At 33.7% G+C, this 25,609-nt stretch overlaps 1 protein-coding gene across 5 annotated transcripts in view; it reads left to right on the top strand.

Annotated features, from left to right (window-relative positions):
• The window catches only part of STXBP5 (syntaxin binding protein 5), a 107,063-nt gene that overhangs the window by 62,219 nt on the left and 19,235 nt on the right, over nt 1-25,609 (top strand). For 2 of the 5 annotated variants that reach the window (XM_021527025.2, XM_021527023.2), the window contains exons 12-19: nt 1,328-1,475; nt 1,712-1,779; nt 2,804-2,844; nt 3,693-3,913; nt 5,445-5,623; nt 7,412-7,537; nt 8,019-8,170; nt 15,372-15,434. In XM_021527025.2, the coding sequence (XP_021382700.1) occupies nt 1,328-1,475; nt 1,712-1,779; nt 2,804-2,844; nt 3,693-3,913; nt 5,445-5,623; nt 7,412-7,537; nt 8,019-8,170; nt 15,372-15,434 (998 nt within the window). Of the gene's footprint in view, nt 1-1,327; nt 1,476-1,711; nt 1,780-2,803; nt 2,845-3,692; nt 3,914-5,444; nt 5,624-7,411; nt 7,538-8,018; nt 8,171-15,368; nt 15,435-18,821; nt 18,882-18,977; nt 19,026-25,609 lie in introns of all 5 variants that reach the window. The other 3 variants (XM_021527024.2, XM_021527021.2, XM_021527026.2) reach the window with 2 other exon arrangements.

Here is a 25,609-nt window from a genome sequence, read left to right as displayed (position 1 = left end):
TCAATGGAGAAAAATCCTTGTGGAGAACATTCTTCTAAGGCAAAACAAACACCTGTTAATATTTGTCCTCAAAGTCAATGGTGACCCCTTAGATAATGAAGACTATATGGAATTTGGAAGAAGGTCAAGTTTTGTCCTAATATCTCTGCAGCTATTGAACAATTTCATTTATGTTTTCCAAATGTTACCTGGCTATATGCTGTTATCCAAAACTTGTTTCTGATATATCAATAGCATGAAGTGTCAGCATTTATATTTAGTTTGAAGTGCCTGAAATTTGAAGTTATATTAAAGCTTATTCTATTTCATACTAAAAGATCGTCAGCAGTTTATGTTTTTACAATGGTCTTTGTTGTGATTGACTTGCAAACTATTAGCTGTTTGACACCTGAAAAAGAAATAAAATTAATGCAAAAAAATCTACAGACTTCTTTTTACCTTGTGTTCTCAATGATTTGACATATTTTGTTAAGCCTCTTCTGCATGTAATTTTTAAAATATATTTGTAGCTTTCCATATAGCCCTGTATAAAGTTCCAGATGAATGTTTTCATCTGTTTTTAATTTTTCCTTTAGATGGGTTGAGAAGCTGTGTCTTTTCACCTCCACCAAGAAAGGGGAGATAAAACATATAGCAAAAAAATATAAAATGTATAGCATGCATTTCTCTGGAGATAAATATTCTTTGAACACAGATACATTTACCTCTGTTAATATTATTGACTTTTTTCCTCATTAAGCCTCTGTCACTTTTCAGACGGAGGTAGTGGTGGGAAGCATGTTTGTATTTGTTCTTCTAATTGGTAACTGAGTGTTGCTATCTGTAATTTTCAGAAAGTGATCCTGGAGTTACAAGTAGATTAAGCAAAATTTGTCCATGCAAAATGCTGGATAACTTTCTGTTTTAGTACAGTGTGTTAATACAAAGTGAGATGGGAGTCTTCCTGTCTTTATCCCTAGAAGAATAGACTGAAGAGTTAGAAATAAATTCATATCTCCATGTTGCTACAGCTGAGACTTGGCAGCTTAATTTTTTCCACAGGCCACTAAATTTGTAAGCTTGAAAATATAAAGCAGCAGGGAATGCTAGTGTTCTAGAAAAACTCTAAAAACTGTACAAACTTTAGAGTCCATGTAGTGTACTACACTATCTTTATAATGTACTGGATGAGCAGTAAAGTTGTCTAGTGTATTTGTTCATAGTCTAATTTGATATTTTTCTCTGTACAAAAAGAATGCCAGCTTAGTCCTTAGTGTTTTACTTGTATTCTGCACTTAAAAAAAAGGTTTTCCCTAGATTAACAGTTAACCTTTTTCTTCTTTTAAAGGTACCCTATATTTGAGAATCCCTATCCTTTGACTATACATGAGTCTCCAGTTACCTGTTGTGAATATTTTGCTGATTGTCCAGTGGATCTCATACCTGCACTCTATTCAGTTGGTGCTCGACAGAAACGTCAAGGTTACAGTAAGAAGGTACAATATCTACTATACCCGTTTGCATTTTAACATGCTGGGAATCACAAGCTCTAAATAACAAGAGTGGCCATAATAAGACCAAAACTTCACCTGACTCAGCCTGCCTTTGACAGTGGCTAAGAGCAGGGGAGGATGGATCTAGGTGGCTAATGTCTGGGGAGGATCTGCAGTAATTTCCCTTAACTTTGCACTGTATGATATGTTCTTCCTCAGTGTATTTGTTAATCTTTCAGGAATGGCCTATCAGTGGAGGCAACTGGGGTGTGATCACTCAGAGCTATTCAGAGATAATTATTACAGGGTAAGTGATACCATAGTTTACTAATAACTTCCTTAGCTCATTAAGTAGAAATGTAAATTTTTTGTTTCTCTTTTAAAACATTGTTTTGTATGAGTGGTTTGAGTGATTCATAAAATTGTGATCACAAGACTTGTTCTTGGCATAATCTCCTTGATGTGTGACTGAGAAAGTGAAGCAGAAAGTGGAAGGGAAGGTAGCAACAAAATGATAGCAGGTGTTTCAAAAGGCATTTTATTATGATGATGATAATGTGGTATTGTGATTACATGTACTTACTATCAAAGTATCTTGGATCAAAATAATCTTTTTTTCTTTTATTTTTGCTAAATACTTGAGTATTGTTTTAAAGCATGGTACTCCGTTAAGTAGTTCAGTTCTCAAAGAGAAGCCAATTTTTTATCTCAAAAAGGACAAGCAAATACTTAAATCTGATCATTTTGAGACTGATCTTTTTAATAGTACTGTAAGGAACATAAGTGAAATTTAATTTATAACTGTTCAGTGTATCACTGAAAGTGAGAGGACCACTAAAGTGGTTTTAGAACAGTCCATTAGCCCTAATCAGGATTACTGTTACCTTGTACTACACATTGCGGAGACTTTGAGACAGTCGTGAAAAAATATAGTCATCTGATTCTCAAACTCAAGGCTAAATAAATAAGTTAGGTGACTCATTAACAGTGGGATTCTATATATTTAGGCATCATCTTTATAAGTGCTGCTCCTAATATAGGGCATCTTTCAAAAAACAGTGCATGGTAAGGTATGCCTCATTATTTAAAATGGTAAGTGAATATGTTACTGTGGGATCATCAGGAAGTTAGCTTCTAAATGGTTTTCTAGTCCCTTTTTGTCCAAAGTGATTGGAGCACATGTTGGTAAAATATCGGCTTTTAATAAATTGTGAAAATAAAGTGTCACTAAAAAGACTAATAAAAATAGAATGTTAACTGTGTACTTTCCCATAGAGGTCAAGCATTCCAACTAATGATTTCATCATCTTATATTTTTTAATATTTCATAGGCATGCTGATGGATCAATCAAGTTTTGGGATGCATCAGCAAGTAAGTTTTCAGTAGAGATTTTTCCCGTGCAGTTTTAAATTTTTCCTCTTCAGTGAAAGGGTCAATTACATCTGATATTAGACACAAGTCACAGTGAAAAATGCAGCAAGAATTCAAAGTGGAAACGATTGCACAAAGTTAGATATTTGAATTGCTCTAGTTGGAACTAACCTTACTCTTGGTACTTAAAAGCTGTTTAAAGCAGTCTTGGAATCGTCATCAGTTGTCTTTCAAAACTTGTGGAAAACTGGTGAGATTCCAAAAGGCTAAGGCATGTGTGGTTGTGGGAGGAAACAGATGCAATGTATATGTTTAAAAGCTGGGAGGAGGACTGTTTGAAGTGTTACAGATCTTTAATTTCGGTTTGGAGTGGGAGTGGAACCTGGGAGAGGGGGGTGGGTAAGTCAAACCTGCTTGATTGTATGCTTAAAAATTCTGTTCAGCATAGATCTGTCAAAAGGAGATTCTGTTACTTAGTTTCTTTCTAAAACAGGTAAATAAACATGTTAAGGGAGAAATTGCAAGTATCCTCATTTTGATTAAAAATCTTGTGAGTCTTTCTAATATGACCGTCTTACTGATGAACTAGGGAAATGTGATCCAGATAAAATTGATGAAATATGGAAGAGAAGAAGGGATGCTGTAATTTAGGTTTTACTAATGTTGTGATTAGTATTTATTGCAGTAATTTGGGCCATTGATAGGATGCCTGTGAAGTTTGAAATCAGCATGAAGATAATTGAAAGAAAATCTAACACAGAATTAAAATTCCAGTTGAGAAGGATACACTTCAAGAATTAGCTATGTGTTTAGGTCAAAACTAATCTTTCTCTTTTGCTTTGTTCTAGTAACGCTGCAAGTACTCTATAAGCTAAAAACAGCCAAAGTATTTGAAAAATCACGGAATAAAGATGACAGGCCAAACACAGATATAGTAGATGAAGATCCATATGCTATTCAGATCATCTCATGGTGTCCAGAAAGTAGAATGCTGTGCATAGCTGGAGTTTCTGCACATGTCATTATTTATAGGTTCAGCAAGCAGGAAGTGACGACGGAAGTCATTCCGGTAAAGAGTTATGACCATTTTGCAACTTTGTAGGATTTAGCTATAATAAGACTGTTCTAGCAATTTCTTTTTTTTTTTTTTTTTTTTTTTTTTTTTGTCTTTAATTATAAAATGAAATGGACAAAAATAATTGACTCAAAACAGAGATGTAGGTTTTTGGAGAGAAAGTAATTAATTATGAAATTCAACAAAAGTAAACATTGCACACCAAAATATTGGTTTTCGGCGACTTTTCGAGGTTTTGGGGCCGATAATCCTTCTTTGGTGTATCAAAACAAATAGTGGATCAAAACTTGGCTGTATCAAAGGTAAAATAATAACAGAAGTGAATGAGCTATAGAGTTGAAGAATTGCAAAACTTTTGGGGAGTTGGTCCCTTGAGTCCTCATAATTACCATCTGTCCTGTCAAAACTTCTGCACTATGCAGAGCTAGAAGAGGAAAAAATGTGCCAAACATGCCCTGAAATCTGTTAACTTTGCTGTGTCACTGTTTTATTCTGTATAAGATACAATGATTCTATTGCAAGAAGAGTAAGTTGAGACGTTTCTTGTTAAATCAGAAACACACTTGTGAATTTATTTAATTGAATGTGTTAACTAAAACCTAACATTTAATTATAAAGTATTGCCTGTTCTAAGTGTTAATTGTAGTGTAGTTGGTTTTTTTCCTCTCACCTCCTTCCTCCAATACACACATACACACCATCCCCTCCCTATTCTGCTCACTTGTAAGTTGTAGTTTAAAGACCTGAGGTGTGGGGCTTTTTTTTGTGTGTGGTTTTTTGAATGTACAAATACATTCCCTTCTTACGGAATAGGTTTCTTTCTAACCAATTTTTGTTAATCAACCCCAATTAAGGTAGTCTTCAGTACTCTTCAATGTTTTAAAAATACTATATAGTTCTATGTTCTATAGTCTATGAGTTAAATTCTGTTTTGCAGATGATAATAACACACTTGAAAACTTCCTTTATACTGCACTGCAGTTACTTGTGATGTTATTACAGATCCTGGAGAAGGAAATCTAAAGTCATTATGAAAGCACAGTTCTTTAAAATGTATGATCCAGTTCAACACAACATCAAACATTGAACTAAGTCACCATGTGTACAGAATTGCATCAGCAAAAGTTTAGCTGTCTGTGTGGCTTTAGCTCTGTTTTATGATTCCTGAAGTACATAAACCAAGTCATATTCATAACTGAGAATGTATTTCAGCAGAATGATAATTAAATGGGTCCAGTATTTAATTTCTTTTGCTATTAAGAAGCAAACTTTTAAAAATTGGGAAATACATTAGTCATTCAAGTTCTAACAGTCTTCAGATACTCAGTCTTTAATAGTATGACTGTATTTCTGAAAACTACATTTGTTTTTGGTACACTGCTTATTAAACTGTTATCTTTCAAAAGATGGAAAAATTTTGGATGTCACTTTTATTACTAATACCCTCAGTTGCATTTCATTGATTTCATATTCAATGTTTTGAAAGACAGACTTGACAGGTATTTTTCTTTCCTTTCATAAACAGATGCTGGAAATACGTCTCCTATATGAAATAAATGATATTGAAACTCCAGACGGTGAGCAGGTGCCACCTGTACCAACTCCAGGCACAGGTTCCAATCCCCAGTCCATTGTTCCTCAGTCTCATCCATCTACTAGTAGCAGTTCATCTGATGGACTTCGTGATAATGTCCCATGTTTAAAGTAAGTATATTCTGTTACACTTTCAGTGTCTGAAACATTGCAAGAATATGTGATTTAGAGTATATGTACTTTGATATTGTTACAAATATGTCATTGCTGGTGAAAATGTGTTATCTTGTAGAGCAAAGTTTTCCAAATATCGGAAATTTGAGCTCTGTTTTAAGAAATAATTATTGTAATACTATTTTTTTTAAATTTCTAAAGCTGACTTAAAAAATCCTTGCCTTCTGATTTACCTTATTTTAGGAAAATATGGCATAGATGTTAGTATAGCTGTAGATGATTGTGCCTTAGAGCAAACAGTTTTTAATAGCAGCAGTTCAGTCACTTTGCTATTTTACTGTCCTTGAAATGAATAGGAAAATTAATGTTTTGTGGCTCTCTTTAACTTTAGACCAAGTATGTCTGAATATGTTTCATTTATTAGTTTTGCAGCACCTTAAGTTTTAGAAGTAAATCAGAAGTGAAAATTCTTACAGATAGCTAGCTGAATGCTAATTCTTTAGGTTTATAAATATATATATTTTTTGAAAATCCTCCAGGGGAAGGACTGCATATTGGAAAGAGAATTAATTAAATGTCCCTTTTTCATGGATTTTCACTTTGCATGATGCCTAATAGTGCAGGTCTTTGACAAGTTTTTTGATCTTTTTAAATTGTGAATTTTTTCTGCCAGCTTCTTTGTGTGAGTTTTTAACCATTTAGAGAAATTAGTTAAGAAAGTCTGTCTTTTTTTACTCTCCTACAAGAGTGCATTATGTGACTTATGAGATGTGACTTTTTCTAACAGAATGTAAGGAATATGTAATATATATCTAGAGATATAAAGCTAAGTATATACTTTGTTTCCTGAAGTTTAAGATTCCCAACTTGGGTTTTTATTCTTTGAGTGCATCCATCCAGAAAACAATTCTGATAGGGATGCTTTATTTGGGTAAGAGTTTTCAAATTGTATTGATTATACTGAGTTGGAGAGGTGTATTTCTGATGGAAACTCATCTAAGTAGAAAAACTGAAAATAGAATAATAGAATAGAAAATAGAATATTAATATATAAAACAGAAATTCTAGACCTATGTAAAATATTGTTAGACCAAAATATCCATTAATGAGAATAAATGGGTAAAATAAGTGGAGTTCAGGAAACAGGAGCTTGTTCTACATAACATTTTTTCGTGTAAAAAAAAAATGTATAAGTGTATTTGTCAGCATGCAAAAAAAGTCTTTACAGGAATTTCAATTTCCCCAGTCCTAGCTTCATTGCATACAATTGGTCTACCATTGCAGTAATTGACTTGTTTTCATTTTGGTTTTGCCATATCATCAGCTTTTTATTTGCATTTACCTCAATATATTATGCTTCTGTTTCCCTTTTCATTGTGCTTATTCCATGTAAACCTCTTACCCCCTTCCCTTCTCTAAATCAGAGTTGTTTTGGAAACTCTGAAAAAAAAAAGAGGTAGCACTTTTTTTAGACATTGACTGAACACCTGTATCTTTTCAAGGAAATGCAGCATAATAGTGTTGTTATGGCTTGTTCTGAGGTTGGAAAAAAATGAAACATATGTGGTCATTGTTCAATTAGTTTTCAATTAGGTAGTGAATCAAAATAAGTGAATTCCCATTTTTAATGTGGCTTTTTCTTCTGGTTGCTCTTATTTGCTTTTGATCATAGTTTTTATCATTTTCCAACATTTTAAAATCCAGTATGGTATAGAATTTAATGAACTCTGATCCCATAAAGAAAAATGGAGACAATGGAGACACCATGTTTTGTTTACTTTGCAGAGTTAAAAATTCTCCTCTCAAGCAGTCTCCAGGCTACCAAATCGAGCTTGTTATACAGCTGGTGTGGGTGAGTGGAGAACCTCCTCAACAGATAACCAGCTTAGCCATCAACTCAGCATATGGCCTGTAAGTATATCCTACACAGTTCTTTCTTTCATTATTCCATCAAAGTGGTCTAAAACAATCCATTAAAATTAAGTCTTCTGTGTGTGTTCACATGAACTGCACAGCAACATAGAGGTAATCAGTTGTTTGTGCTTCTGAGAAGAATTCCTTTTGGGTCATGGCAGATACTGATGGTGCTAACAGCAGAGGCAAATCAGCATCATTCTTTTTCACCTGGCACTGTACAGCCAAGAGTGTCACTTAAGACTCTGTGTCAGGTTGGCAAGGTCACTGACAGTGGTCTGTTCTACTTGACACCATATTTTTACAAGAGGACAATTAATCAATACTGGATTCTAAAATACAAATATATAAATAAATACAATCTAGGATAATTCCTAAAAATTAGGAAGTATTAAGTGCTGAACTGCAAAAAATAGTTGTGTGAAACATTACCAACATTTAATTAGCATTGTCTTTCCTTTAACTTCTCTTTTTCCAGAGTAGTTTTTGGAAACTGTAATGGTATTGCCATGGTTGATTACCTCCAGAAGACAGTGCTCTTAAATCTAGGCACTATTGAACTGTATGGCTCCAATGATCCCTACCGCAGGGAGCCACGGTCTCCCCGAAAAGCTCGGCAACCATCTGGAGGTGAGTAACCTAAAACATATTTTAAGCTCAGAAGAAAAGCATGATTGGTCATCTTGTCTTTGTGTGTGCTCTTTGAATACAAACATTCTTCACTGTGGTTTTCATTCTTCTTGATCTGTTACTAGTGTCACTACTGCAGCTTTGTTAATTCATCTTTCCTTAAAAATTGTTGCGTAGTGGAATGTACTGATTGCTTTATACTATTACTTATTTTTCAGTGTAATGTGTATTTTAAGAAAAAAATATAACTTTACAATGGATTTATGCAGTTTACAAGAATTTGCACGGCATGACGAAATATCCTGATATTTCTGATAAACCTAGTACCCACATGTTTGTATAAATCCATTAATGTTTGCAGATAGCCTGAGTGTTTGCTGAGATCTTGTGGCTTCCTGTTTTAAAATTTGATTAGAAATGTCCCTCATGAGCTAAATCATGTTATGTTGTTAATACTGTTATGTTATGCTTGAGAGGAAACCTTTGATTGAAATGAACAAAATAAACTTCTACATACACACCAGTAAAATAAATCTCTTTGAAATAGAAAAAAAGGACTTTGATTTTAAAATATGCTGAAGAGTGTTCTTTTTCAGCTAAAATGAAAATAACTTTTTGATCAAAATGCGAAGCTTTTTGTAACCAAAAGAAAATATAGTGTTTTAAAATTTTCTTCTCCCTTATGTGTCATGGATACTCCTAAGTTATTTCAGAAAACAGCAGAAGACATAATAATAAACTGTTGAAAAAAACCCTTCCTCATGATTGAGTGTTAATTTCTTTAAGAGATCCATAGTAAAGTCCTTGTAAGTTCTTCAGGTGATATTTTATTAAAATTGAAATGGATGTTCTGGGAGGTGTTTTAGTTAAATGAATGGTTTGAAAAATATCCAGTTAACATCAGTCAGCTTATTTCAACTGAGGAATTGGATCTAAAAATCATTCACGTAGAGCAGAGCATAGACAGTCAGTATCCTGTCAGATAAAATATTTTCTTTTATGATATAAGCTGTTAGAGAAAGAAATAACTTTAATGTTTGACTGTGTTAATTTGTCCTGGGAGTAAAGGTCTTAAATTCTGCCTCATGCATATAGATTATAAACTGCCTTTTGGAGCTTTAAACTTCACTTGCCTTTGTTTTCTTAACTGTTGTTATTTTAATCCAGTAAATTGGATTCACATACCTCTGTGGTCCAGCTATGTCTATAAGTTGTTCATGATGAAAGTCCTTTTTGCTCATTAACACAACTGTTTTATGAAGTCATATTTTTTCATCTTAACTTCTGGTACTAACAATCTGCATGGCAATGGCATTTTAATAATCTGGTTGTAGAAGTTACTTGGCTGGCTTTTCTGTCTCAAATGTACTGTTAGTGTCTCCGTCTTTCCTTTTCTCATTGCTTCATGAAGGTATGCTGACTGTGGCTTCTTGCATGTGCGGCCTTTCTAACTTATATTCAGAGTCTGTGAAAAAGCTTCGCACCTCTTATATAAGTAAGTCATCTCATAGCATTCAAATATTGTTTGAGCATCTGAAGTTGATTTTTTTTGTTTTCTTCACTCACCATAATTAATTTTCTTTAGTTCTATTTAAGTAGTTGTTTTACTTATAGAGCCTGATTTCAATCCGTCCTGCATCCATTGTATTTCTCATTCATGATATCTTTAAAAAAAATTTAAAGGAAAAAAGCAACCATAATAGTCTCTGTATTTTGTGGTTTTAAATAAATAAATCTCAAAATCAAAAAGAGATCCTATCTCAGAATTTGCTGATGTTTATACAGCTAAGATCTTACTCACAAATACAGTTATTTTACTAGAAACTTTCCTTGTTTGGTTCCCTTTCTGGCAGAAAAAGCTTCAGAAGTCCAGAGTTAGAGTATTAGTAGCAATGATAAGAATAGACATTGTGATTGCAGAGAGATTATTCTTCTAAAAGTGAAAAGTTACTTTTACAAAAATGTTGTTTATAGGGATTAAGAGGTATTTGTGAACAGCCCTGTTCAGTTCCCAAGCAGTTTTGAAGTTCAGGTATCTGTGTGAAAAAGATAAGCCATCAGAACCATGAATTGCCTGAGAGAGTCTGACTTATTACATCATTCACAGCATCCAAGAATCTGGAGAATGTAAAGCTTATTTTTTAAAAGCAGAGTATCGTTCCTTTTCTTAGGATACCAGTTTTCTCCAGCCATCAGGCAGAGGTAGGTAATCTCAGCCTTTTTTTAAATGAAGTAGAGCAGGTTAAGCTACTGTATAAATGGAATTTAAAAAGAAAAACAACAAATGAACATAACTGCAAAACAAACTTGAAATTGTGGTCCATGTCTTAGTTCTGCTATTTCTTTTCCCCCAACATGAAAAAAAAAATACATCTCAGAGGATAGTCTCAGTTGCCAAATACTGCTTTGTCTATAGCCTTTCCTCCTCTACTGTCATGGCAGAAAGGGAGCTAGGCATAAAATAAATGCCTCCACCTTAAGATGATACAGAACTGAAAACCAGGATCTGGTGCTGATTGATTATTGTTTTGAAAAAAAGAAAAAGATGGGTAGAAATCCTCAAGCTAGTGAATATTGTAAAGGTGAATTTATTTGGACTATTTTATTTAGGAATAAGTTTAAACAAGTTTTGTACCCAAGAGTTAATTTCATAACCATGTAATTCTCTGTTTACCATCCTGACAGTATCTGGGTTAAATGGAGCTACAGTCATTTTAAAAACTGAAAATAATATCTTTAGTTATCATTTAACATTTCTCATTATTTTTAGTTCTTTCAGTGTATGTGTTGCCCAAACTTCAATAATTGCTTCAATAATTTTCCACAAATAATGAGTCTGTTACATTTAAGTACTACCCTTCGATTTATTTATGGGATTGGAACTATATAAGATAGTAAGAACACTTGGATTTTGCATTCTCCCTTTCTTGGACATTCACTTTCTGCATTTAGTGTTTACAAAAATGCAAGGAGCTTATGCTTCCTTGTTTTTGCTTTGAAAGACATGCCTTCATTGAATCTCTATCTTGAAAACATTTCTATTTTAATACTTCAAAATTATTTTTATTTATGAATAAGATATTTTCAATGGCTGTATTACTAATAATCTTCAGGGAGTAATAGTACTTAATATTTAAATCTTCCTAGAAAAAGTAGTTTTCTATCTAATGCAATTGGTTTAGAAAATTCCTATTCTTTGAGACAACAACAGTGTATTTAAGGAAAAAAAAAATCTTATTAGCTTACATATGCATTCAGGCAGCCTGCAACAGAGCAGCATATTGCTATTGTGCATTCAACCACGTCCAGAAAAGGCAGGAAGGATTGGTCCTTCCTCATTAAAAACCTGGATATTCTGTATGTTTCAGCATAAAGTATCAATTCAATAGAGTATCAGTAACTGTCAACGTACTTAAGATTTAGTAAATGGTATGTCCTTAATCAAACAATTAAAAGTTTACGAAGGCATCTTTTAAAAAATTTCATAGAGTAAGAGTTACGTATCTTCTAAAATATGAATGGAAACGTGAGCTTTTTTTCCCTTCTCTTGTGTTGCAAGAATATGATGTATTTCTCTGTCATCTTATTTTTTCTACTCAGAAAAGAAATTCAGATTCCCGTCTTAAAGCAGCATCTATTTAGAAACAAGGCTCTCTACACTAGCTAGACTGTAAAATGTCATTTCAGGCTAGCTCTACAGATACAAGCTCCCAGTTGGGATCGTGTTTTGGAATTTATCAGTGATTCATACCAGGTATACTACTCACATGTTTTGGGTGGCAATTTATAGTTTGTGAAGCATGCAGTATATGTGTTTTGTTAAGGCCTGCCAGACAGTGTCATCAGGTGTTTGTCAAGGTTAAAAGAAAAATCAACGTTTGCCTTTAGAGTCTAATAGTGAGGGGGGAGGGTCTAGAAAATCAACTTTGGCCATGTGCCCAAAGACATGAAATGCGTAAGTGAAAGGTTATGGTGCGATGACATGATGGAGGCTTACACTGTTAGGCGACATTTCCTTGATATACTCTTTGCTAAATAAGGCAGGAGTCATTAAATCAGTACTGATAAAAAGAAAGAGACAGGTCATAATTTGATAATGAAACACCAAGACTTATATAGCTGTTATTTCTTCCTACTTAGTTCCATAAGTTCACAGAGAACATGAATCATAACTCTTTTTTTGCAAATTACATTTGGTGAGAGTTACAAGATTTCATGTGACTTTTTGATTAGTGCAATTTAGAACAACTCTTTAAAAGTTAGGATTTCTTAGTTCTACCAGAGACAGTTTAGGTTTCTGACAAAACTGAAGCAGTACTTACATGCATGTGACTTTATTTAAAGTTTTTACTTTACATCAAAAAGCTTTTTGACAGTAATCTATGAGTTATTCAAGAAGTGGGGTTGAGACAAACTGGAAAAAAATATATGCCCACAACTCTTCTGGAGTTGCTTGGTCATTTTTTTTCCCCTTCCTCCTTCATGCACTATTTGAATTTTTATCTTAAATGTCATGATACCAACATCAGCTGTGACTGACATCAGCCAAGGCTGAAACTGTATCAGAAAGTTTGGTTGTTGGGCTTGGGGATCTTTTTTTGATCCTGTTTTTCAGCTTGTTTTTAATTCTAAGTTTTATATCATATCAAGTTACTTTTAGTTATAATTTTTAATTTTTTTTTTCCATTTTCTTGTAAAGTTGTAGGTACTTCTCAGATGTCTGTTTAAAGCTTGTGCAAAAAACTAACTCTCATGAAAATTTATATATCAGTTAATTTCAGGTGTAGTTCTGTGGAGCTTTTAATGCAGCCTGGTAATGATGTCTTTAATGACATTCTTTGATTTTTGGCAGTTTGGAGAGTTTTTCATTTTCTTGCTTCTAGAGTTTGCAGAGGTAAACTAAAAGCTTATTAAAAGGTCAGTTGTACATATATTAGTGTTATAGAAGGATACAGTTTTTGTATTTCTGAAACAGAAAGTCTTAGATCAATTTTCTACTGAATTTTTCCAGGAGAGCTGTCTTGCTGCCAGTGCTTCCATCAGGATATCTGGGGTTTTAAGATGAATAGCAAGTTTCTTCAGCTTGGTCATGAGCAGAGCCTCCTAGTTCACAAAATTAGATCATTCTTGTTATACTCTGCTTGGTTTAATTACCAATACAATAATAGCTAAAATTACTTTTCATCTATTCCTGTTCTTTTTCTCTCTGAAGTAATGGCAGTAATGGCTATGAACAGATAGCCAAGCTTTATATTCTATAATGATTACCATAATGCACACTTATTCATATTAATTAAGATGTATATTAATCAAAGTATAGCATTGAGAGTTCCTACAATGAATTCAAGTGTGCAGGTGTCTTCATGCTTGGCTAAAGATCATTGCTGTCAATTAATGAATTTTCATAGGAGAACTAGTACAAGAAGTTAAACTCATCCTTTGGAGGTAAAGAATTAATCTTTATTGGAAAAGAGGAAATTGTGTTCCCGAACTGCATGTGTGAATTTGTTTAGTTTGGCTCCTGAGAGGGCAACTACTTCTAAGAGCACAATATGGGTTTATCCTCCCAGCACAACTATCATCTGAAACTTGTATTGCTTGTTATGAAAGCAACTTTAGAATTTTTCAGAAATCTTTTTAAATAATCCTGTCTAGGTCAAAACATTTAGTCTCCCATGCCTGTTTAAAATTCTGATGTAAAGCTCTGATTATCCCGTAGTGTTAATTGATTTACTGACAGATGATTAAATAAATTGCTCTTTTCTTTCTTCTGTGTAGTGGAAAGATATAGCTTCCACCTGGAATTTCATTTGACATTTTAGAATTTAAATTGGGTCATTTGCCAATTCTAGTCATTGAGTTTTGGGGTTTAAGTTATTCATGCTCTTAGTAATTTTAAAAGAGACTATTTTGGATAAATGGAATTGTTAATCTAACATACTTTCAATGTGTTCCACATTGCTATGTTATTTCAGGAGAACCTTTTTTCCCTGTAAACTATTAACTTCTGGTTTAATGTTTGGAAATTTTAAAGCTTTGGTGTAGATGGAGTAGAGCTGTTGTATTTTTTTTTTTTGACAGATATGTACAGGTGGCACTTGTGAATGTGTAGTGTGCAATTGTATAGACAGGCTTTTCATGTGATACCTTTCTTGCTTTAGCCATTACCATTGCCCCGCAAACTTTTTGAATATTGGAAATATTTGTGTGCACGCAAAACTCTGTAATTTTAGCAAATATTTCTTAGCTATTACTGTTACATGCTTGTTTGCCTTGGTATCACATAATGAAATTTCTGTAGGAAAGCTTCATGATATAAACCTGAAATGTATTACTAACCTTAAAATATCAACAAAATGTGCTTCTCTTAATTGTGGGCAGTCCTGACAGCAATTTCTTGTCAAAAAAAAAAAAAAAAAAAAAAAAAAAAAAAAAAAATTTCTTGTATACTTTTAGATTATTTAATGGAATAATATTTAGGACCATTTTGAGGCAGCTTCCATCTTTTGCATCTGATTGTGTATAACTAGGTTTTAGTTCCTTCACTGGAATGAAAGGAATTAGCTTTCAGATGTTAACATACTGCAGTTTTTTCAAACTGATCAGATTTGATGATGTAAGAAATTTAGTTAAATTCCTCCATGCAAGGGAGAGCACCTATCTAAACACCCCAAGACCTGAATTCTCTAAGTGACACCAATAAGGAGTTTTTATGGAAAATTAACTTGGCAATACAAATTGGCAAATACAAGGCATATCACTGCAGCAGTGGAAAAGTAGTTTGAAAAAAGGCACTGTAGTTTCACATATCATGTGCTTGTAATCTTCAAGACCCTCTTTTATATTATTTTCTTTCACAATTACATTTTTAATTTAACTCTGATTTTTTTAAAAAGAAATTGTGTCTAGGCTTAATATGTACCTGTAGCATGTAAATAATTAACTGTTTTGATAAGTTTGTCTAGCTGAAAGTATAGAAGTTTTCACTGAAATTTATTGATTATATTTTGCAAAGAAAACTTTAGTAGTATGAAGTGACTCTACAGTTACTGTGGATAATGTCAAAAAATGTAGTATGTAACAGAAATTCTGTCACAACTGGCTTGTTTGTCTCTAATAAGAAATGAAGTTCCTGACTGCAGTGGAAGTAAAAATAAAGTGGGAACTGTATTTATAATACACTGTTGTTGTGTTTCAGCAGGTCTTTGTGATATAAATGAAGGTACAGTGGTGCCAGAAGACCGCTGCAAGTCACCCACGTCAGGTAATCATAACTTTCCCTGATATTCAGCTTCTTCTTTTCCCAGAAGATGGCATGCATGAAGTTAACACTTACTAGTTAAGTAATTATATAAGACCTGTTGTCCTCTCACAAACTTGTGGAACTGTCATAAATTTTGCTATCTTGCACAACTACATTTTTAAAACAAGCTGACTTAAGAGATGCAATAGGAATATGTCATAAAGATTGTTGAAGAGAGAATAGACTGAAATATTTATGCTTCAGGGAATATACTGCACAATGGAATTTTGAAGCATTGACAAGAGATGCACAAATTCCTGTAATTGTTCATGTGATTGTGTTTTGTATTCCTCAAAAGTGGTAGAGATTATTTCTGAGCAAATTTACTTCTGCTTCCTCATAAGTGGCAAATTACTATTTTTTCTGTGGATCAGAGGTCTTCAGACACCACCATCCTAAGAAAGTAGGAGTTCCTTACTTAATATGCCTCCTCTTGCACCCTTTTTCCTTTTTCCTTTTTCCTTTTTTATTTTTTTTTTTCATTTTCCAATTGCTACTGCTGTATGTGAATATTTTAAATGAAACCTTCAAGATTTATTATTTTCATGTAGGCTAGTTGAGGCTATAACCATGTAAAAATTTAATAATGCATGTCAATGTATAGAGTGAATAGTTTTTGTAGTAGCTAAAAATTGTCACTTATGTTTATTTATTGATCTGAGAACTTTTAAAGATGTCATTTTGTTTCATTCAAAACTACTCAAGGTTAAAGGACTCAACTGCAGATTTAAATGAAGAACATAAAGTAGTATGTAGTGTAAAATGTTAATTAAGATGGGAGTCTAAAGATAGGTTCCTTTTCTATTGTAGCCTGGATCTTTCAAAGTCAAATTGAAAGTGTAACAAACCAAAACATTGTTTTTTAGCACTAGTGGAAATTTTAACATAAATTTTAATTTCTAATTTGACAATTGTCTTTTGATGTTCCTTTTAAATTGTGCAAAACACTCCTCTAGATCAATGTTATTTTCATTTTTGCTTGTTCTTCTTAGAGTAAATTTGATTTATTTAAAATTAAAACAAAACCTAGCTGTGAGTTTTAATTAAAAGACATACCCAAAGATGTGATTTCATGACAAATCTGTGTTGCTAAGTATTGGCATGCTGAAGTCATCAACTTCAGTATAGTTTATAATGAAAGCTTTATTTATAATGAAAGCTTTTTTTTATGTTGTTGAGAATAAGGTGCATGTTTCCTATTTCATTTCTACATATTGAGACCAATGCCTGTAAACAATTTGCTGTGCATTGCTGCAGGTGCAGTAAATCCTTTGTCTGTCAAGGTTGAGCAGAGTTATCAATTCACTATGGTATTTAATTTTGACCCCACTTAAAAAGTCTGGGCTAAATCTAGGTTCTGGAACACTGCTATAAAATGTCTGCAATTAACAGCTAATGAATCATAACCTTTAATGTGTATCATTTTTTCCCCCTGCTCCAGAATCACGCAAATGTTAGCCCAAACAACTCCTAACTTATGCCACTTAAAGCACTGTGTCATTTAAATAAGAGCATTCTTTCATAACGGGGTGTTGAAGTGGAGTAATACTCAATTCACCACTTCTGCAACAGTGCAATTAAGGCAACTCCAAAGATAAAAATTAAGGTTTACGGAAAACTCCTAAATTTAACAATTGGCTTCCCCTACCTTCCTCCTGCCTGCTTGAGTGTGAGCTGAAGAAGGTTAAAAAATAATGCCTAAAGTATTAAAAATAGTGAATGGACAAAAGCTGGAGGGGGAATGTAACCAGTGCATTAGAAACTTTTAGTAGCAAGACTGGACTGTGCCTTGCTTCCTGTGATTCTGTCCTCTGCTCTCAGTGAATGAGATTAAGCTTGTGGTAGACTTCTCAACTTTTCTTTTGAAAAAAATCTTGGATGCACCACCCTGGTATGGAAATAATTTGTTAATGTTTGTGAAGAGAGAAGAACTGTAATTCTTTAGGTTTGGTTTGAGTTTTGTATCTTTTCTGGGCAAAAGCACAAGACTGGAAACAAGCTTGAAAGTGGCATTTATCTTTCAGAGGTAAGAGAGGGCCTTTTTGAGAAATTTGCTGCAGAATATTGGCAAGCTTGAGAAGAAGGATGTAGACAAAATTTAAGGAAACTTTTTGCAGTCTAGGGGCTTTCTAGTTAAGTAGAAAATACACAAACACAAAATGTTAGTGTGTTACTAGCTCTAAGATTAGAGGATGGGATTGGCAATTGAATGCCTCATTGGCATTCATTGCTACAATGTAATCTGTGAAAGACACCAGTCAGTGTTTGGACTGAAGTCTGCAATTGCTGAAATCCACCTTTCCATGTCCACGTAAAGCGAAGTGGAAGGTAACTTCCATTAGGCTTCCTCCGGTGGGTGGCTATATAGCTGAGAGGATTGTGAAAGGGACTGCCTGCCTATGCAAGTTAGGAGAGTGTCCTACAGTTTCACTTACACAGAACTGTAGAAATACTGTGAAAATGCAGGAGGAATAGTCTTACCTCCTGCTTTTTCTATAGATGTCAAGCAGTAAATAGGCTTAGACTCTGGGAGCGTTTATCTGACCAAAAAGATTGTACAGCATTTAAACTGTCAAGTTTTTGTCTTCAGAAACGCCAAAATGCTTGTGTTCTAGTCTGGTTTTACACTTCCACAATATAAAATCCAATTAAATTTTAAATTTTTTTAGATTAATTGTTTTAATTTCCTGGCAATGTTTTAATTTCATGACAGTAGTAAGCCTGAAGTTGTGGTCTCTTGCTAAGATCAGATTTTCAGGGTTGGGATACAAAAAAATCCAGGTGGCACAATTGGCTCAGAGTTGTCTGCAGAGTAGTTGAAGAATTGTGGTCCAATAATAATTTACTGCACTGGAAAAACAAAAAACCAAACAGATTTATAGGACTTGTGTTTATTGTTACAGCTGTGTTTTGTGAATCATAACTTAGGCTAATTTCTGTGTCTGGAGCAATGATTAGTAGAGCCATTTAGTTATTCAGCGTAAACATTTGCTCAATGTGGTCATTATTTCTAGCAATAAACTCACTGCAATGTGGAGTGTTGTACCTTGCATTATAATTTCTGTGGCTAATTCCAATATGCCGGAATTGTGTATAAAGTAATTTGTACTTTATAATATCTAATACAGCTACAGATATCAATATCAGTATTTGATATTTTTGATATTTTATTTATATCTTTGTTAAACTCAGATCCTGTATATAATATTGTATAATATATGTATACATATATTGTGTAATATATGTATACTTTAAGTGTATACATTGATTTTTGTGTCAAAGATATATCGCCTTCATTCATGTCAAATGTATATCCATTTCATTATGTCTTCACTTGTTCACTTGTAGGTTCTGGTTCACCAAACAATTCTGATGATGAACAAAAATTGAATAATTTTATAGAAAAGGGTACAGTATTTTTCTTTTCTTTAGTCTTATTTTTTCTTTAGTTCACCTTTTGATACACTTAGGTTGATTTTTTTTTTATTATAATACTATTTACAGTGAAGACCAAAAGCAGAAAGTTTTCCAAGATGGTAACCAATGACATAGGTAGGAACTAGAAAAAAAATCTACTCTTTCTAATTCAGTGGCTTAATCTATGCAGCACTAACCCAGCAGCAAAAAAACAGGCAAAATAACAGTCCAATTTCAATGCATTCCATTATTAATTCTTTCATTCTTTATGCTAATTGGTAATTCTATGGTCTGCTTAAAAAAAAAAGAATCAAGGATTTTGGTGATTCAAATTCTCTGATTTTGCAGTTGCACTTCTCTGTTTTTCTGGATGGGTGAAATTCTGTTACATAGTAAGAGTTCAGTCTATGCAAGTCACAACATGATTCCACTGCTTTTGCGAACGTGCGCTGGTTTTGGGAACGTATGGCTGATGCCATTTCTTTTTTATATGTTGTATTCATAGCCAAATGGTCAGATTTTCACATGGCTATGGTCAGGAATGAGGTGCTATCAAAGTTACATTTATTTATTTGGAAGAAGACTGGCTTGTATATATAAAGTATTCCCTACTTCTGTTCCAGGACTCTCTTTACTTTCTGCGTCCAACAATGACGCAATACCCTACCAGCTCTAGACTTGTGTCTTAATTTGGCAACAAAATTGCCTTGGGATATGTTGTATGCAGGTAGATTGAACACTTTCATGGCTGAAATGAAAATAACTCTGCTTCTGACAACTGGCTCATTAAATACATGAAAGCAAGAGGCTGTATGATTTAGCTTTGGGAAAGGGACTCCTCTTCCTTAACTGGGATATGGTTACTTTGATTGCAGAATCATTTTGCTAATGTTTGTTTTGTTTTCATTCAGCAAATTAGTATATCATTGTAGGATAATTTCATTTTATCTCTTCAGTCAGTTTAGGTTGAAATTATATAGTAAAACTGGTTGCTAAGCTACTATATCACAGGTTGTGTGGAAGCCTAGCTTGAGACAAGGGAGAAAGATATTTCTTTTCCTGAAGTCTCCTCTTGGTTTTTCTGTTTGGCAATTTAAATTTTATCCTAAAATATTAGTCCCTTTCATCATAATTCAGTATTTGAGGCAAAGAATAATTCAAAATTGAGGGAGACAAACAGGAGTATGACAATTTAATCCTTGAAATCCTTGATACTGAGGTACAGAATGAGAAAGTACTCCTCAAGGATTTCAAGTAATCTTTGAAATTTGAAGTACAGAATGAGAAAGTACTGTATATATTTTTGCTCAATGTTGAGACCTTCTTTCAGTGGCATCAGAAATGGCAGGGAAAATTAATTTTGGGGCAGCGAAAATCTGAATATGTCAAGAAAGCAAATGGCTGTCAATAATACATTACATGAATTCATCTGTAATTAAAAAAGAAATTAGTGTCTTTTACATGAGCATTAATTCCCCTAAAGGAATTTCAGGGTAACTGGAACCTAATGTTCAGGTTGAGAAAAACAACACCTAATCTTGTGCATGTTATATTAATGTCTTTTGAGGTAATGTTTCCCTTTTGTCTCTTTTGAACATAAAACACATTGTCTTGTGCAAAACTCATGGAAAATTTGACTGTGACCTCTTCCTTTTTTTTTTTTTTTTCACTTCTTTTCAAAGAGTTATGTTAGAGCATTAATAAAGTATGCCAATGAGGATTCTGTAGAGCCATTCACAGCTGTTTCAGCTGGAAGCCTTTCAACTGAAAGTATTAGGAATGTTTTCCACTGCTAAAAAAAGCAAAACATTTACTTATAAGCAATGCATTCTTCAGGGTGTAAGTTAGACTGTGATTTGTGTAATTTGCACAGTTTATTGGAAGCTTAAAGATGATTATTTATTTTGCATTTTCCTGAATTTGAGTGGTTTGCTGCGCACTGAATGTGGTTGTTTTGCTACCATGTTTAATATAGCTTATCTGACATGCTCATTCTAGCTCTTTCTGAACCTACTTTTAAGCTCTTTCATGTAAATAAAACACCTTTCCTGTGTTAATAGTTGCATGTTTTTGCTTTTCATTGTTTTAAACTGAATTGATAACCAAAGGTGCATGGATGATGAGTTTTGTGAAATATGTCACTGTCATCAACAACATCCTGTTGTATGAAACAAATTATTTGCCATCAACTGTGTTCTCAGGGACGAATTTGATGTATTTGATGTATTTGGCATGGTTATAGCTCTCTGCACTGGTACACAGAGCAGTCAGCTCAAGTTCTTTCCATTGCTTGTCAATGTGTAAAATACAACCTGCTAAATGTGGTGCAAAACAGAATTACATTCATTTCCATTGGCAACTTCAGTTGCTGTTAATATCACTCCTGTGTTTGCCACATGGGAGCAAGAAGCAAGGGAATGCTGCTAGCAAAGTGTGATGTAATTTCATTTCAGTGGTAGGGCTGCAAGGTGGTAACGTCACACACACAATTATAAACATGAAGCCATTTTCAATGTATCACTTTATTTCATTGTCATTTCTGCAGATTTCTGCAAAACGATATGCAAATGCTTCATGCACCAACATTTAGATCAGTTGGTCTGGTTTGTTGTCTTCTAAATACACAACTGTGAATGCTCTGTGTTAAGGAATGGATAGTAAATCAAGTTAAAGACCTGTTGTGAATGTGTTGCTTTTGGGTCATGTTTCCCTTTTGTTTGCATCAAAGATAAACCTCGAAAAAATCATAGTTAATTGTTTCCTTGGAGATGTTCAGATAGTTGATTTAACTAAGCATTTCTAGAAATTTTAGGAAGTACTGTGGCCATTATTGAATCCAGCCCATTCTCTCATAAATGTCACATACTTGAAGGTATTAACAATATGCTGTGAAGTAATATGAAGGAATATACTAAATGTAAATGAATTTACAGAAAGAAGAATTGGTAGGAAGTACTTATTTTCAAAGGCTGTGTCATTTTTATAGAAAGACACTGGGATTCAGCTCCAGTGGAAGCAAAATCTTCAGCTTTTTTACTCATAATTTGGTTAATTAAGTATTTGGCATGAAGAGATACAGATGGTTACATATTATAGCTGCAAATTGTGTTGGAAGTGAAGATGAAGCAACCATTTCTGGAAAAGTCTTTAGTAAATGTGCCTGCAAAATATGGTAGATTTTAAAACCTTTTTAACTATTCTAGTAGCATGTGTCAAATAATTCTCAGGAAAATTTGTCTTATTTATTTCCTGCACTTTACAAATTTAAAAATAATTGCAAAGACTATTAGTAAACAGACCTAAGCAGAGCAGATTTAGTTCCAAACTTTTGTGATCCCTGCTGTTAGTACTGACAGAGGTTTCTCACATTTCTTATATTCTAAGTGTGTATCTAAATTTTTCAAACATTGCTATAATAATTGAATGCTACACCTGTTTTCATTGAATCAAATTTTAAGATGTTTATAATAAGTTCTTATTTGCCCCAGTGTCAAAGACAATTTATTTTAATGTGTTTTTAATACTTTGATCTAATTTTCGATGTATCCAAGTACATGTTTTCTTACAGTTTCTTGTGAAATAGTTTTATTATTCTCATGTGAATTTTAGAGAATTCAACATTAGTTAATTGGTAATGTAAATATTTCACTTTGTGTAGCTGTCAGATATAGAATAATTAGGGAGCTTTGGTGTCTCTAAAAAATTCTAAGCTGCTTAGTTATTTCTCATGTGATGTTATATGAAATAGGCTTCATGAGTTGTTCTCTTGGTTGTCAAAGCTCCAAGATACATGTCTTTTATAATCTTTAGAATTTTATTTTAAAATAAAAGGAATGAAGGAGAAGTCACTGTATAGCTTTCAAACTGATGTGCTATACATTTTAAAGTATCAACTCAGGATAACTCACTGCAAATGACATGTAACTGTTGCTTCTAAGCTAAAGCTTCCTATTGAGAAGCCTTCTCAGGCTTCAGGTTTTCTTCATCAAATTGAAGGTTGTTCCTTCTGTACTGACACTTAACATGCTATGGAAAGAAAGTCTTTCATATTTTAACACCTACCTTCCCAAGCCTGACCTGAGAGAAATCTCCAAGAATTCCTGAGTTTGGACAGTTCTCTAATATGATACCTAATTATATATATTGACAGAACGTGTGTGCACCTATGTATTACTCTAGGTTTTCTAATATAGGTAAATATTAAATGCAGGGCTAAACCCAGGCAAAACAGTCACTGTTGCCTTGAGCAGCCTTTGCCAGGAGGAGCACAACAGCTCCCAGATCCCTCTCTCTGGGCTGTAAATGCTGCAGCATCCACCACCCCCAAGGGAGATACTGAACTCTGGTATGACAGCTACTACTTGAAGTCAGCCACGTGCAGCAGGAGCAGTCAGCATCACCTCTGCCCTGTTGCACAGCTGGAGTGAAAAGCCTGACACTGAGATCTCTCTCTGTAGAGCTCCATCCTGTATCTTCCATTTTTCTGATTTATATCTTTTGCTTTGTACAGGGTATCTAGCATGTTGCTGGTTTTTATCTGAGGCATAAAAAACCCTGAATTTATAAAAAAATTTAAAATTTAAGCCAATGTGAATGCAAGCAGGGTTTAGTTTTTTTTATACTGAGTAATTAATGTTAGTTAAAAAGGGCTTAGTTGGTGAAATATTCCTATTTTCTTACTGCATATTTAGGCGGTTTTTTGTTTAAACACAAGATGGCACTATTGCTGTTGGAATAGGTTCTTATTTCTCATTTACATTTGAATTATTGAGGTTTCTGACACATTAACATATGTTTTGAAACGTTGGGGTTTTTTTGCATAGCACAGTAATTCACAATTTCCAGTAATTATATCCTTTTTAACAATTCTTGTATCCTCTTGTCCTATTAATGAGGCATAGTTCAGTGTATGTTGAAAATTGTCTGACAAATTTGTTTTATCTTACCAGCCTAGTTCACACAGCTGGCCTTTCACTAAGGAACAAAAAGCTAAAACTGGATTGGCTCTCAGAATCCAACACATTTGCCTATACTTGCTATTACATGTTATATTATCTGTGACTTTCAAATTTTTTTTGTCAGTTTTCTCCCAGTTGTTAAGATTGTGCCAAATGTTTCTATTTGAAAAGCCAAGAGTGACTATACTGGTCTTCAATTAGTTAAATAGGTTATTTACACATGGTGAAAGCTGTTAGAAGCCAAAAATAGCTCCAGTTATTTTCTGAGTATATACTTGAGGCTTTGTTCAGTATCTCAGCTCTTACTATTTAAATGTCTAACAGAAAAAAAAAAACAAATGTTTTGAGGAATGCCCATCTTGTAATTCACCATTCCAGATGAGATTTCATGATCACTCTGGAAGCTGATTTAAGTTCAAGCTGATAGTAAAAAGAGGGCCTCCTTGTCATTAGTGCTGTTGTGTACCCTGGTGTTCTGTTCTTCCTGTCTCTGAGCTCTGATCTGAAATAGGAGTTGATCTTGTTTGGAAGCAACCCTTGGCAGAAACCTCATTTAGATGAGTTTTGACCTCACCATTAAGTTAGGTATTTGCCAGTGCTAAAGCAAGGATGAGGGTAGAAAACATGTAGTCAGGCTGCCTTTTTCAGTTTCAGCCTGCACTAAAATAGGTGATTAGCATTTCTGCCTGAGAGTAAGTAATTTCAGTTTAATTCAAGCATACTTTTAACATTGACACATAAAGGAAATTAGAAGATTATTTCAGGAGTCTTGTATTCAAATTTTTATGATGTATGACAGGAATAAAACTGTTCAACTATTCAGATAACTAGAATTTGCAATATTGATGAGCATAATTGATGATACAGTGAAGTATTTCACTTTTGGAAGGAGTGGAACTAACTTTAAGTCACATTCTTCAGGATATGTAGAAATTGGAATGATTTCCATTAAAGTGATAATTAGAATGAGGTAACTCCAATTTTAACAGAGAAAAGCAGGATTCAGGCTGCTTTGAGTGGGATACATTACAAGGTACTCATAGAATTATGAGGCTAAGCTCAGTACCTACTTTATGAAAAGAAGTATTACCCATGCAGGATCATAAAGAATTTAATGATACATCAAAGCTGAACCATGTGGCTGGGAAATAAATTTAGAGTGTAGTCCTGATCTAGCAGATGATCTGTATCAAAATTTTTTTCTCCAGTAATTATAGAAAGCAAGATGGAAGTGGTATGTATGCCTACTAGTTTGTGGTGGTTTTTGTAGTAGCATTTGTTTGTATTGTACTGCAGTTTAAACAGACTGCAAGATTTCCATTCCTATAAAAAGAATTTCTAAGTCAAGAGTTAGTTGAAGTGCTTTTTTTCACTTGAGCAGTATTATAAAAATCTTTCTGTTTTTTTGAATGTGTTGCAAGCATTTGTATGCTGCTGATTTTATCATTATTCTCTGTAATGTCTTCATTCTTCCCAGGTTGTGGATTTTCTCTCAGGTGATTAGCTTTTTACACATGTGTATTAATTTTAGAGTTATTTCAAATTCTTTTTTTTTCGATTTTAAATGTCCCAGGTTTGATTAGAAAGTAGGGTATAAGAAAGGGGGTGGGATCTTAAGTTTTTGTAACTGTAAGAATCAGTGCACATCCTTGCAATTCTGACTTCTCACCTGAGGAGTTAAAACTTGAGGTTGAGCCAAAGCCAAGTTCATCCAATCCATTAAGTCCTGCCTGAAGAGAAATCAAGCTCAGGAAAAGTCAT

This window comes from Lonchura striata, chromosome 3, assembly GCF_046129695.1.
Source record: "Lonchura striata isolate bLonStr1 chromosome 3, bLonStr1.mat, whole genome shotgun sequence".
NCBI lineage: Eukaryota > Metazoa > Chordata > Aves > Passeriformes > Estrildidae > Lonchura > Lonchura striata.
The sequence above is the reverse complement of the archived record's forward strand: the minus strand, read 5'-3'. Positions and strand labels throughout refer to the sequence as shown.